Here is a 14,726-nt window from a genome sequence, read left to right on the forward strand (position 1 = left end):
TGTGTATAACCTTAGGATTAAAGACACGTAGCCGGAATAATCTGGCACTCTCCATCCGGAGGGAAACACAAAAAAATATAAAGTGATGGAACATACATAACCTCAGAAAAACTTACGAAACATATATCGATTCGAATATTATTCAGACAGATTCTATTTTTCGTAGATTATGACACAATTCTTTTTCTTTAATAAAATCTTAATAAAATTATTTTTAGATATGTAACGTATATCTTTATAGGAATCGAATGTTGAAAGATAGTGATTGATTACTCAATTTAAATATTAAAAGCAATATTGTTTAGTGCTTTTAATATTCAAAATAAATAATTTCTAATATTATATTGGTCAGTAATTACATTTTTGTAACAGTGATGTAACATGTAACCAATGATAAGTGCAAAATGATATTTTCACTATTGAATGAACAAGGAAGAAATTAAATGAACAAAGTTTAATAGTTTATTTTAATTTATTTTATTGCATTGCCATTGTCTTACTGTCATAATATTTATATTTACCCAAGCACAAAGTCGACTATTAGTTGATTATAAGTCGGCAGAAGAAATCTAAAGTCGACTTTAGTTAAAAATGTCAATATATGATATACTTATAGCCGACTATAATCTAATAATCGACAAATGTTCCAATTATAGTCGGTTACAAGTCAGTCATATCAATCGACTTAACGTCGACTTTATGACAACTATAAGTCGATTTTTTACATGGTTATGACGATTAAGCTAACTTTTACAGAAAAGTCGACATTTAGTCGGCTAAACATCGACTTTACAAATCGACTTGAAGTCGATTAAAAAAAGTCGGCAAATAGTCATTTGTGCTGGGTGGGTAATAATTCTTTTTTATTAGATATCCTTAATTTATAAACTACAAATTTGTTTGTTATTTTTGTATTTAAATTATGACATTGCAAGATGTGACTATTACTTAAAATATTAAGAAACTTATTAACTAAAAACTTCTTATTATTGCAAATAGATTTTTTATTTTCTGAATATATATTCCAGTTTTTTAAATGTTTCAAATGTTTGATTATTAACAAAAAATAAAGTGTTATCTTTGTAACTTCTTAATCATACTAACCAAACAGCACAAAGTCGACTGTTAATCGATTATAAGAAGAAATCTAAAATCAACTTTTAGAGTTAGACCGAATGTTAACTTATAGCCGACTAATAGTCGACAAATGTCCCAACTATAGTCGGCTATAAGTCAGCCATATCAGTCGACTTAAGGTCGATTTTATGACAACTATAAATCAACACTTTTTATTTGATTATTTATATATAAAAAACTATTTTAAAGCATATTGCGCAGTAAAAACAATAAATATAAAATTTTTTTAATTTCTTTCTCAAGAAAGTGAGATGTCAAATATCCGAATAAATAAATTGAATTATTAGAAATTTGACATTTGATCATATTTGTGAGAATAGTTCTACGTTTCCATTGATTCAAATTGCCTCTTGTTTTGCCCTCCTTAGCGAATGGCGTCTCGAACATGAAGCAAGACACGTTGTGATTCTGTTTGAACTTGATTTGTCGCACTTCTAGTTTCAGTTTTTCAAAGTATAGCGTTACCTGAATGTACGCTATCTTGGGATCCAATTTGCTTATATCAACCGGTACAGAATCCATTATCATTTTAATATTCTCAGATCCAAACTTTTCACTATACTAACGTAATAATCGTTTCGATATCTCAGAATGATGTCATTTTTGGTTCTTTATAGATGTATTCTTGATCATTCTCCTCTTCAAACTATGCCTAAATAATAAATGTGCCAATTTTGTTATTTTATGATTTTCTTGATGAGAAGTTTCGTTATTTCTTCATTATAAGTTTGATTATATATGCATTTATAAATTTTTGTGGATTACAAAAATATGCATTTTGAAGTAATAATGTATCTTATCATGCCAAAGAATGCTACTCTGTAAAGCCTCCCGAGCAATCTCTTTCCAGTTCGTGTCATTTCTATAATTTTATTATAGGCTTGCGTCAAATGCAAATAATAATTAGCTAAAGCTTCGTAATTTCTTTTCGTACATAGGAACTATTAAACAATGTAAGTATCAAAGCAATTCGAAATGCTCGGTTTTCTCCAACGTATCGGCACAAACTTCTTTGTTCGAATAAAAAACTCGTTATACTGAACATCTTGAACACCTAAAAACTTTCAGATTAATATTTCTTATATCTATTCTTGATTGAATTAAAATTGAATTAAAATTCTGTATTCTTTTATTAAAATCTTTCACTTCAACTGGAAAACCTGTACTTTTCATCATTTTATCAAAAGAGGCATAGCTATTGATTAACGATAGCGATTCTTGAAATCGTGAATTGTTCAGACTAATTATACCTTTTAACTTACCTAATTATCCTTCAACATTTGAGAAAGTAAAATTATCACCTACAAACATGTAATAGATTTTAAAGCTTTCAATTCTGCTAAAATCAACAAAAAGACAAAAATGTATGACATAAATAAGACAAACTTAGAATTGTGCTTTCAACAAGAGTACTATACTTGCAAATGCACTCTAGTCCTTTCCGACTGGTAAACTTAAAATTACTTTGCATGAGCAAACATATTAAAACACAGGACTCCTGTCGTATGGAACTTAGCTTACTATTACAGCAACGTAGTAATTCATAACATAAGCGACCGCAAAGCACAGCATTACCTACAAAGAAAAAATATATTCAAGCTCTATGTATATTTTACATATCTATCATATGCAGTTTATCAAAGATGATTAATTATGCATTTATTTTTTTCCGTTATAAAAAAACTAAATTTTCTAAAATCTTAAAAAAATATTCACCTTGAAAAAGCGCAATAGTATAATTATTTAAAAAAGCTCAAAGTCTAATAAAAACGTGACAAAGTAACGTCTCGGACTTACCGACTTAAAGAAACGATAAATAAATATTGAAAACTTTTGCATAACAACAATCGCAAAAAGAATATCCTGAAAAAAATAAACCATATTAATGTTTCGTGAATATCAATTTGAAATCAATATGATTAAAAATATCATATGTATCTTAAATACTTATATTTAAATTTATGCATCTTTAAAATCTTTAAACATGCTTGTATTGACTTTTTGATGTCTTTAAATATTTATTTATTGTATTATCTAAAAATGGTCAATCAGTCTTTCAATCTTTGACAATCATACTTTTGCGACATATTAATAATTGCTTTAAACGGAGCAATCACTAATAAATGTGTTCTAGGAAATCATTAACACATTTACACATAAAATCAAGAAAACAGAAAATTCGCTTAATAATTATTTTAAAATGAATACAGAAATGATCCGAGCAATCCAACGCGATTAGGCTAACTTTTGTTGCCATATTTGCTCTAATGGAGCTTGATATACTTTGCAGTTATTATTTTCAACTAGATTTTCTCTAGTAGCTGTATTGTGAGATTGTAATGTGCTAGTAAAACTTTCAGTGGTAAAGTCTGAAAGTGACATTCTGGCGGGTAAAGTTATAGCTTTAATAGTATGGGGCTTCCCAACATTACTCGCGACATTACTTCGCGGCTATTTGTCTTTTACCAATATACTTGAAAAGATACAAGCTCATTCTAAAAATAGAAAAAAAAGTTATTCACACAAAGTCTAAGAGTTATACCAGATACATATTAATATAATTTCATCTAATAACAATGCCATTCATATAATAAGAAAATTTTATTATATTTTCGAAAAAAATAAGCAGTTTTATTTTTTTCTTGTTACTTACTCAATCACTGTGAAAAAGCTCAGTAGTTCTGTATCATTGCATTGCTGCTACCAAGCAATCACTTGATAATCATCCAAACATTTAACAATAATAGGAAATAAAGTAATATGTCTTTCACTTCCGAGGGGTTGCAACTTATTATACCTAGGCGATCTGTGTCACATTCAACGTACGTGAGCTCTTTTTCTCAGCTGTTCCATTTTCTGTCAACTCCTGAACAATGGTCTCTTGGGAAATATTGGATTGAGACGCATCAGACATTGTTGATGTATTAGATTCAACACTGGTGCAAGAATATCTGTTAATTAATCCTTGGCCCGCAATGGCGGCGAAATAAATAGAATGTAGATGCATAGATGTTCTTATAGGCGATTGTGTGTCTAGATGAAGAGTCTGTATAATACTAAAATTTTTCTTTGACTTTCAATTTATTAATAATTATTTATTTAATTGTCTTATTAGTACATTACTGTACCTGTGAATAAATTTGGGTGTATCAGCAGTCATAGAACTAGCACTATCCTTTGTGGTCAAGAATGAGCTGCTAATTAATACTCTGTTAGCATCGTTCTGTTTAATTTCTATTTTGATCTTGTTCTCTTTTGATTATAAAACGCTATTTTCTATATAATTTAATGCTTATACTTTTTGATACGTATGATATATCAACATTTGACTGAGTAAATTCCGAGAATAGTTTATAATCCTGAGAATGATTATAATGTTTTGAAGATTTATGTTTGGCAATTACATCCAAAAAACTTTGTAGAATATATAATTTCTCCTTATCTTTTTCTTTTGTAACGCGGTCACCTCGCTCGACGCTCGGATCGGCTCGTCGGTGTCCGGGTTCGAGAGAAGGGGAGACTCAAGCTTACGAGACACAGATTGAAGAAAAAGATAGTTTATTTAGAGAAAGATAGATACAGAGTGCAGGAAGATGTCACAGTGTAATTGGCAGCAGGAGGCGAGACGCACAGCGGTGCAAAGCAGCGAGAAGCGCAAGACAGGTGTGGCGTGCGGTCGGCAACGATTTATTTACAACGGTTTATTTACGTGGCGCGGTTACAACTAAAGATCTTAGAGCTACCGGCTTATAACTAGCGGACTTAATCTCTATCGCATGCACTTACAAGCTAATGTCAAGTTAGACGGCTAGGTATTGCGGGCAAGGCCGAGTGTCACGTCGAGCCCTGCCTTAGCAACGGAAACTCAGTGGAGCTGAGCGAAACCTCAGCCCGAGCAGTGGTGACAGGAGTCGGCGAAACCCGACAGAACTGAGCGAAACCTCAGCCCGAAAGTAGAGAAAACCGGTGAAACCCGGCAAAGCCAAGCAAAACCTTGGCCCCGAGAGGTAGTAGATACTGGTCAAGTCAGTGTCAGGAGTCGCAGGATGGGATCTGATCCCGATGTCTCGGCCGGCCGGGCTTATATACCCGGCGGGCGTTTCCCACTGTGCGCCGTCGGTCCGGTGGTGGGGAGTCAATATCGCGTGAGACACCATGAGAGATAGCGTGAGCGAGACGGCGCGTGCGGTGTACAGGCAAGCGAGTGAAATAGCGCGAGCGGTGTGCGTGCAAGCAGGATAGGCAGCGCAGGACAAATAAATCAGGTGTATATCTCTATATGTATATATATTTCTTTTACAAGTAACGGCCCTGCCGTAACGGTTTCTTTTATAAAAATGCCGAAAATAAGCTCAATGATCGCTAGATGCTATGATCGATGTCATGTGATATTAATACGTCATTAGAGAAAAAATGGCGGACCAAAACATTTTAAAACGTTTCAAAATCGAAATATTGAAAAGATATGTGATGGCCAGACTCTTACTAAAACGTCTCTATGTTCATAGTGCTACCAGCGCTGACAATCAATTTTGGAACACAGCCTATAGGCCGTATCAGACGGATTGCTCGATTACGGTTGCCGGATGACGATTTTAATATTATCAATCACATTGACCGTAACCAGGACTCGCTATATTATGATTGGCTGAAATAGAATCGTCAATTAGAAATCGTAACCAGTACATAGACATATAATATAGACCTCGCATACCATATACTCTTCTACCACCAGTTGGGTTTGGCAGAACAGTGAGAGAGGCAAAATATCGGGAAATATCTGTCCTTTATTGTGCGCGCATTATTGAAAAATAAAAATGGCCTAATCATCTGATATTCGTAGCAATATACTTATATTTAAAATGAAATAATATATTTTTAAGTTTATTGAATACGAAAAAGAAAGTTTTAATAGAGTAAAGCTATAAAAAACAATATAACTGTTCATCATAATTGTCATATAACCTATCAATAAATCATCGCGCATCTTATTTGCGCAAAGAGAAAGAGAGAATTTCCCGTATATTTTACTTCTCGCACCGTTCTGCCAAGGACTAATATATATAACTAATGCTGGGGTGACATCTGTTTGACCACGTCCCGATTGATCACTAGCCACTTATAGGAGTCGGCGCCTGGAATTTTTCCACTATTCAAGCGTTGTGAGTGACTAGTGGTCAATCGGGACATAGTCAAACGGTCACCCCTAATGCTGAGTCTATTATATATTATATATCTATGAACCGGCAATCCGTAGTCTGATACGGCCTTATAGGCTATATCAGACTAGCGGTTGCCCGACTACGGTTGCCGGTTGACGATTCTACTATTACCAATCACATTGACCATAACCAGGACCTGCTACATTGTGATTGGCTGAAATAGAATCGTCAACCGGCAACCGCTGCGTAACCGCTAATCTAGTATGGCTTTATGGGAGCTTTCCAGCTAGGAAACACAATTAAACACAGTGTCAAGCATTGTGTAAAGCTGTTTGCTGAAACAATTTGATTCTCAATGTTGTCAATAAATTGCGCTTTAAACATTAAATATGATTTGTTTCCTCAAGGAAACAAATTATATTGTTCATATTGCATTCATGATATAAAAAGAAAGGTGTACCATTGCGCATAGCAATGGCTTTATGAGCGGAGCCAATGAAATTTGAGTCAAAATACACCCGCGCTATTCGAACAAAACGATCATATATGGTTGTACGTGTACATATGGTATGTGTACTTAAAATGCAGATATTTAAAAAAAAATAGTATAAAAATACTTGAGTAATACAAATGTAGTACAAAATTTCTTTTATAATGAGAGAAATAATAACTTATGTAAATTTCTAAATCTCTCTCTCTCTCTCTTTCTCTCTCTCTCTCTCTCTCTCTCTCTTTCTCTGTCTTTCAATATAAGTTAATGTTCCTCTGCACTAATTGGAAAAACTTCGAAATTTCGCGCTGAAGCCATATTACTTTTCATTATTTGGACTCAATTTTTATTGGTCGAGACTGCGCATATGTGATGTTGTTAGGGTGCGTCACATGCGGCGTAACTTGCGTAAGGCCTCGTCTACAATGCGTCGTGTGTTGGGTCATGGCTCGTGGACCGTAAGAATGGGCCAATCACAATCAAATATTCTCTCTACATTCTGTGATTGGCTCGTTCTTGTGACTCACGACCCGACACACAACGCATTGTAGACGAGGCCTAAACGTAATCTGCGTATTCTAGTATTTTATTAAAATACGTTACGCTATTCTGAAAACCTTTTTTCACATAAAGCGTATTTCGCGGAATTTCGAGAAATGCCTAATTAATACAACCAATTGCTGATTAGGGTTCCTGTTGTACTCTTTAACAGAAATGCTAAACTAATTGTGATTGGTTTTTGTATTTGGAAATCTACATATCGTAATAAGAAGGGAGAGTGTGCGTCACGACGGGGCCCGATCACGAACCAGACTTGTGTGAAGATAGCCCCCCAACATTGAAAAACATAAAGTTTCTATAGCACATCGATTGCTCATCGTTTGCACATGTATGCACATTTCAAATTTTCGTTTGCACACTTCTAGTAAAAAAGTTATTAACAAAACAAATTTCGGGGGGCCATCTTCACACTAGCCCCCCAACTATGAGTAAATTAAATAAAAAATAGCTCAATTGATAGATATTCGTTTGCACATTGCCAAACAGGTCGATTTTTCGTTTACACACCTCTAGTTAAAAAGTTATTAACAATTAAAGTTTCAGAAGCGAGCGACTTCGGCAGATGAAATAGAAACAAGAATGTTGTGCTTAAAATGGTATTATTCGTTAGATTTTTGTTTGCACTTTTCCGAACAGGTCGATTTTTCGTTTGCACACCTCTAGTTAAAAAGTTATTAACAATTAAAGTTTCAGAAGCGAGCGACTTCGGCAGATGAAATAGAAACAAGAATGTTGTGCTTAAAATGGTATTATTCGATAGATTTTTGTTTGCACTTTTCCGAACAGGTCGATTTTTCGTTTGCACACCTCTAGTTAAAAAGTTATTAACAATTAAAGTTTCAGAAATGAGCGAGTTCGATTAATGAGGTGAAAACAAAAATATTGTGCTTAAAATGATATCAATCAAAAAGTTGTGGCGTTTTCATTCATTCGGTTCTTGTTTATTTCTCATAAATCTATTGCATGTTCTCGCTCATCTTTAATATCTGTACCTAAACGTTATATCTTGTAATAACTGAAATGCCACAACTTTTTGATTGATATCATTTTAAGCACAATATTTTTGTTTTCACCTCATATATTGAACTCGCTCGTTTCTGAAACTTTAATTGTTAATAATTTTTTAACTAGAGGTGTGCAAACGAAAAATCGACCTGTTTGGTAATGCAAATGAATATCTATCGATTGGTTCTATTTTGAATCGCGTATCTTCGGAATTCATCCTGAAAACGAATTTTTTTATGTAGAATTGCCGCTCCCCAAGACTTTGTTTGTTAATAACTTTTTAACTAGAGGTGTGCAAACGAAAAATCGACCTGTTTGGCAATGTGCAAACGAATATCTATCAATTGAGCTATTTTTTATTTAATTTACTCATAATTGGGGGGCTAGCGTGAAGATGGTCCCCCGAAATTTGTTTTGTTAATAACTTTTTTATTAGAAGTGTGCAAATGAAAATTCGAAATGTGCATGTGTGCAAGCGATGAACAATCGAATGAGCTATAGAAACCTTATGTTTTTCAATGTTGGGGAGCTACCTTCACACAGGTACGAACCAGTCGTGAAAACTCATAATTATTTTGCGAAAAAATACCACCTCAGCCAGGAATCGAACCTGGATCTCCTGCTTACCGGGCAGGCATCTTATCTTTTCGACTACCGAGGCATGTGATGATATTTATCGCAATAACGTGTTTAGAACAACAAGTCAACAATACAATGACATACACACATATACATATATTACAATATATATATATATATATATATATATATATATATATATATATATTTTCGTAATCTGTGTATCTGGAAAAGTACGCTTCATAGGGAACCGAAATTTTATGTAGGAATATGTGTATGAACAAAATGTGAATCTAATCTGTGAGAATGTATTCAGAAGTTATTATAGATCCTGATCTGTTGTTATTAATAACATGGAAGCAATGGCAAAAGTGGAAAAAGATGAAACAATCTCAACAACAAAAAATTAGACGATATAATATTTTAAAATTGTATGGAAACTGATGGATATCAACAGGAAAAAACTCGTCATAGAATGTGGGTGATCCGATATTCGCAGAAAGACGAAGATTATTACAGAATGACAATGACAATCTGGTTAAAGAAATGGAATTTGAAGATTACGAAATGTTCTACAATTATTCTAGAATGTACATAGAAATGTTTAATCATGAAAGATATTTATTAGATTCGGAAAAATAAACGAAAAATAAGACCGACTGAATTTGAACTCGGGATCCCTCGTAATCTGACACTTAGTCTGCACGACCACGATGGCTCCTCTCTGTTAGCTGTTTATATTCCGAATCTCTTTCATGACCGCTTACGGTCGTCTAATTCTTACAGCTCGGCCATTCTGGCATTACATTCGTCCCGAATGTACCGAATCTTCATCTATCGAAATTTTATCCGAAACTTGGAGCTTCTCCCGAATTCGTTCACTTTTTGAACGATCGACACGACATTGGAGTACTTTTACTCCCCGACTTTTTCGTCCACTTTTTGAACGATCGACACGACATTGGAATACTTTTACTCCCCGACTTTTTTCGTCCACTTTTGAACGATCGACAATGACATTGGAGTATTTTAACTCCCCGAATTGGTTCATTTTGAACAACATACAAACGATACACACAAAATCGACTGAATTCTCCCTGTCAGGTAACATAGGCTGTATCCTCTCTGAGGTAACATGGGCTGAATCCCACTTCTGAGATGAAAGATACTTATTAGATTCGGAAAAATAAATGGAGACCGACTGGATTTGAACTCAGGATCCCTCGTTTATTAATGACACTTAGTCTGCACAACTACGACGGCTCCTCTCTGTTAGCTGTTTATATTCCGAATATTTTTCATGACCGCTTACGGTCGTCTAATTCTTAGAATCAGTTGTTAGATATTGTTGGGCCACGCATTGAAAAATATTATAAATTAATTAATATATATATTTATTATTAATTATTTTGATGTGATGATTTAATTAATCATTATTATATTAATTAATTAACTTATCCTGATTTGATCTTTATTCATTTTGCTGAAAAGCTCTGATTATTCTGATTATTCACTGTGTGTGTATATCTTCCGCAAAAAAATTAGATTTAGCGTAACAATAATAGCATAAACAACATAAAGTAACTAGACGGAATCAATGTTCAAGTGAAACAATTGGTCGGCGCAAGTTACACAAGTTACGCAGTGTTGGGCATCCCTATCAGGGACGCTTTCTCGCGCATGTGTATTTAGATGCAGATACATTGAAGTATCATTTAGAAGAAAAAAGGTATTACTTGGTCTTTTACTAAAATTTTTTATATTATATAAAATTGTTTATAATTATATACAATTGTATAAAATTGTAAAAATTATATAAAAATTATTAATTATATAGAATTTTAAATATAATTAATATTAATAACCTACAATAACATTAATTTTTTAACAAAGTTATATTTTGTATTTGTAAATAATAATAAGGAAAGAAAGTATATAATAAAATACATTTATGCGTTTAAAATAAAATATTTTATTTGAAAATTACGAGCATGATTTTTAATGGCTCCCTTTTGATTATATATATCCATATTATGTTTATGTTTAATAACAAATAATAAATAATAACATTTACCTTTAATAACAATTAATAATATTTAAATACTTACTTAACCTATCTCATCCTAGCGTGGAGTTCGTCAAAATTTTAACGCCTATTATATGGGTGACACCCATTATATGCGTCACCCGTTTGACGACGTCCCGATTGATTACTAGTCACTCGCAGGGGCTGGTGCCTAGAATTTTTCCACTGTTCAAGCGCTGTAAGTGGCTAATGATCAATCGGGACGTGCTCAAAGGTGTCATCCATTATATACGTATGTCATGTTACAGCCCTAAATATGACTTGGTCATAATACGCATGCGTGAGAAAGCGGCCCTAATAGCAACACTAAAGTTACGCCACATGTGACAGCACCCTTACACTTCCTTTTTACATCATGATTGTATTATTTGTTTCCTCAGGATTACCAAATTTTTATAGCACATTAATTTTGATCTTTTCAAAATAGTTGGTAGCCATGTACTTGATACACAAGCCGCAATTCAGCTTTAAGCTATGAATCCTGTGTAATGTCGTTATTGGAAAACACTGTGTTGAGCACTGTGTCATTTTGTGTCGCCTGAGTCTCTTGGAAAGCTTCCAACATTGTTTAATAGTTTTGTTTCACAATGTTTAAACGATCTGATGAGATGATAACAGATGATTGTCGTATGCCTACGAAACGAGCTAAGTTTGACATTTCTAAGAATCTACAATATCACAAAATACAGGATAAAATTCCTGAAAATAAAAATGCCCAGAATGATGATCTTTGGGGCGATGATTTCAATGAAGAGGATATCGAGGAGATGGATTTAATTGCGTCTAAAGTTTGCATACAGGTATTTTATTTATCAAAGAGAATTTAATTTAAAAATATATGATGGAATTCATTTATAATTTGAATCATTACTTTTAAGGAAACTACTTTGTTAAATAATTTGGAGCCGCTAAAACAAAATGTAAATTTAATGAAATCAAGCTTTCCAGAGAAAATAATTGCTACTACTTCTCTTGAAACTTCATGTTCAAAATTGTCATTACCAACAGAAAAATTCAATTTAAGATTACAAAGAAAAAATATACAGGGTACAAGTCAATATAGTCAGGATACAACAGAGATTAATTATTCTCAATTTAAAAATAGATTAATAGACCAAAAAAGTCATAATTCAACTTTTCAGAACAGAAATAATTTTATTGTATCAGGTAATAGTGATATGCTTGATTAATTGATATTCTGATAAATAAAAAGAAATGAAACAATTTCTATTTTTAATGAGAAATAAAATATGCAATTTTTAATCTCTTTTATGTATTATAGATAATAAAGAATTGGAAAAATTAAAAACTGAAAATAAAAAACTTTTAAATGACTTTATAACAAAAGATGGTGAAACTGTATTTCTGCGGCAGCAACTACAACAAACTCAACTACGATTTGAAAATGAGAAATTAGAAAAAATACGTTTAATTGAAGAGCAAGCCAATCGTCATCAAACAGAAATCAACAAAATTTATAAAGAAAAGGAACAATTAAAAACGCAATTAGAAATACAAGTAAGTATATTTTTTAATTATTACTACTAATTTTTACTAACTTTTTTAATTATTAAAATATTTACATTGTATTATTAATGTGTAGAATCTAGAAATTGAAAATCTTCAAGAACGTTATAAATTATTAGGATCTGCAAATATTAAATTGAGAAATCCTCAATCATTATATATAAATACTCCTCTTAATCTTGTATCCACATCTATTAATCTAGGAAATTGGTAAGCTAATGCTCTAAAAACAACAAAAATTCTAAATTAGATATTTTAAAAATTAGTTAATGCATATGCTCACATGCATGTATGAATATGTATGGGGTGTTTGGTAATAATTTTGGTAATAATTTTTTAACAGATAAAATAAGTTACACTGAATAAAAAGGCTTGTATCACTTTGCGATTTTTATGATAATTAATGAATTATATATATATATATATATATATATATATATACAAGATTTCGATTACAGATGGGAAAAAATTTAAGGAGTAATTCTAGATGATAAAATAAAATCATAATTAAAGAATAGTAAAATTACTATAAAGACTTTATTTTTCAACTTGTTTTTAAACGTTTAAACGTTTAAATTTTTACAACTGATTCTTGATTGAGCTCCTGCTATGATGCACATCCTTCCTTCTTACTTTGAGGGCTCAAGCCATGCTTCGTTGCAATCTTTCTTGCTGCGCTCCAGAAAGATTTTTAATATATTTGCCAGTATTGAAGGGTATCACTGCTGCAGTCCGACCTGTATCAAGAGAGAAGTCATCATCTCTCTCAAATGCTGGTCATGAGGATTCAAAAGAGAGAATAAATGTGTGTATTGTATGTAATAAATGTGTATGTGTATGCGTGCGTGCATGCGTGACATTGTATTGTTTAATGTGTTGTTCTAAACACGTTATTGCGATAAATATCACTACATGTGTCAGTAATCGAGAGGATAAGATACCTGTCCAATAAGCAGGGAATCCAGGTTTGATTTCTAGCTGAGATGATATTTTTTGCAAAAATAATTACGAATTTTCACGACTGGTTCGTGGTCGGACCACCGTGACATACATCCTCCCTTCTTACTTTGATATATTCATGTAAAAAACGCTAAAGCATGACATTTTGTCGATCTATATACATAGAATGAACAGTAAGCCCCTTTAATAGTCATTAAAGTATACTGCTATAATATAGAATTTAGATATAATACAGATCGTCTAATGTCGATTTCTCTAAAATATAAGACAGAATTTCCATAGAAAAAATAAATTGAATCTCAAATAAAGTGGAGGATATATTAAATATTTATTATAATATTTGATTCCCATATGTCAGTGTATTTCGACAATGACTGTACATATGTTTATTATTTTATCCTATGCAGATTAATATATTTTTTAATTATGAATATTTAATTTACGCAAATGTTTAAAAAAAAGCATTTATAATTATAAAAAATGAAGTTTCTATCAATTTTATTATTTTTTATTTCTTTTGATTTTATTATTTAGAATATATGTTTTCTCCCATCTCTAATAGAAATATTTTGTTGAAATTTTCAATTCATCCAATTGTTTCATTATTCCAAAATTTTTATTACTTTTCAGCATATATTTTAACTTTTATTATATACTTTATTATATATATTTTATTATATATATTTTAACTTTTATTATATATATATATATATATATATATATATATAATAAAAGTATATTATATATATATATATATTTATATATATTTTACTTATAGTATTACATTAAATTTTTTAAAAGAAATTTGTTTTGAAATGTATTCAGTAATTTTTCAATAATTTTTCTCATATTTCATCTATTTTATAGTATACAATTATAATTTCTTTTATGAAATTTAATGTGTTGAAATTTTTTGAAATATATTAAAATTTACTGAATATAATTGAAATCTGTATATATTGATAGTCTGTTGCCAAATATCGTGCGTGCGTGCGTGCGTGCGTGCGTGCGTGCGTGCGTGCGTGCGTGCGTGCGTGCGTGCGTGCGTGCGTGCGTGCGTGCGTGCGTGCGTGCGTGCGTGCGTGCGTGCGTGCGTGCGTGCGTGCGTGCGTGCGTGCGTGCGTGCGTGCGTGCGTGCGTGCGTGCGTGCGTGCGTGCGTGCGTGCGTGCGTGCGTGCGTGCGTGCGTGCGTGCGTGCGTGCGTGCGTGCGTGCGTGCG

At 32.5% G+C, this 14,726-nt stretch overlaps 1 protein-coding gene and 1 long non-coding RNA gene across 8 annotated transcripts; one reads left to right on the forward strand and one right to left on the reverse strand.

Annotated features, from left to right (window-relative positions):
• Positions 1–453: 453 nt before the first annotated feature.
• LOC105422114 (uncharacterized) lies at positions 454–11,173 on the reverse strand. 5 transcript variants are annotated; one of them, XR_016140155.1, is made up of 5 exons: positions 4,924–11,173; positions 2,935–4,663; positions 2,556–2,712; positions 2,400–2,473; positions 454–2,191 (listed from the first exon to the last, which is right to left on the reverse strand). It is a non-coding gene; the product is annotated as an uncharacterized LOC105422114 (long non-coding RNA). The 5 variants fall into 5 exon arrangements; XR_016140152.1 differs by having other exon boundaries at positions 2,935–4,193; positions 4,266–11,173; XR_016140154.1 differs by having other exon boundaries at positions 2,935–3,000; positions 3,791–11,173.
• A 181-nt stretch (positions 11,174–11,354) lies between these two features.
• mus304 (mutagen-sensitive 304) lies at positions 11,355–13,934 on the forward strand. Of its 3 annotated transcripts, none has more exons than XM_089080831.1 (5): positions 11,355–11,820; positions 11,899–12,187; positions 12,303–12,538; positions 12,624–12,757; positions 12,891–13,934. In XM_089080831.1, coding segments are annotated over exons 1-5 (873 nt in total). In that variant the 5' UTR covers positions 11,355–11,607; the 3' UTR covers positions 12,892–13,934. The 3 variants fall into 3 exon arrangements, with proteins under 3 accessions (XP_088936957.1, XP_088936958.1, XP_088936956.1); XM_089080832.1 differs by having other exon boundaries at positions 13,006–13,934; XM_089080830.1 differs by having other exon boundaries at positions 11,356–11,820; positions 12,624–13,080.
• Positions 13,935–14,726: the final 792 nt, after the last annotated feature.

The sequence above is a fragment of the Pogonomyrmex barbatus genome, unplaced genomic scaffold, assembly GCF_055798465.1.
Source record: "Pogonomyrmex barbatus isolate J1 unplaced genomic scaffold, ASM5579846v1 scaffold4, whole genome shotgun sequence".
Classification (NCBI taxonomy): domain Eukaryota; kingdom Metazoa; phylum Arthropoda; class Insecta; order Hymenoptera; family Formicidae; genus Pogonomyrmex; species Pogonomyrmex barbatus.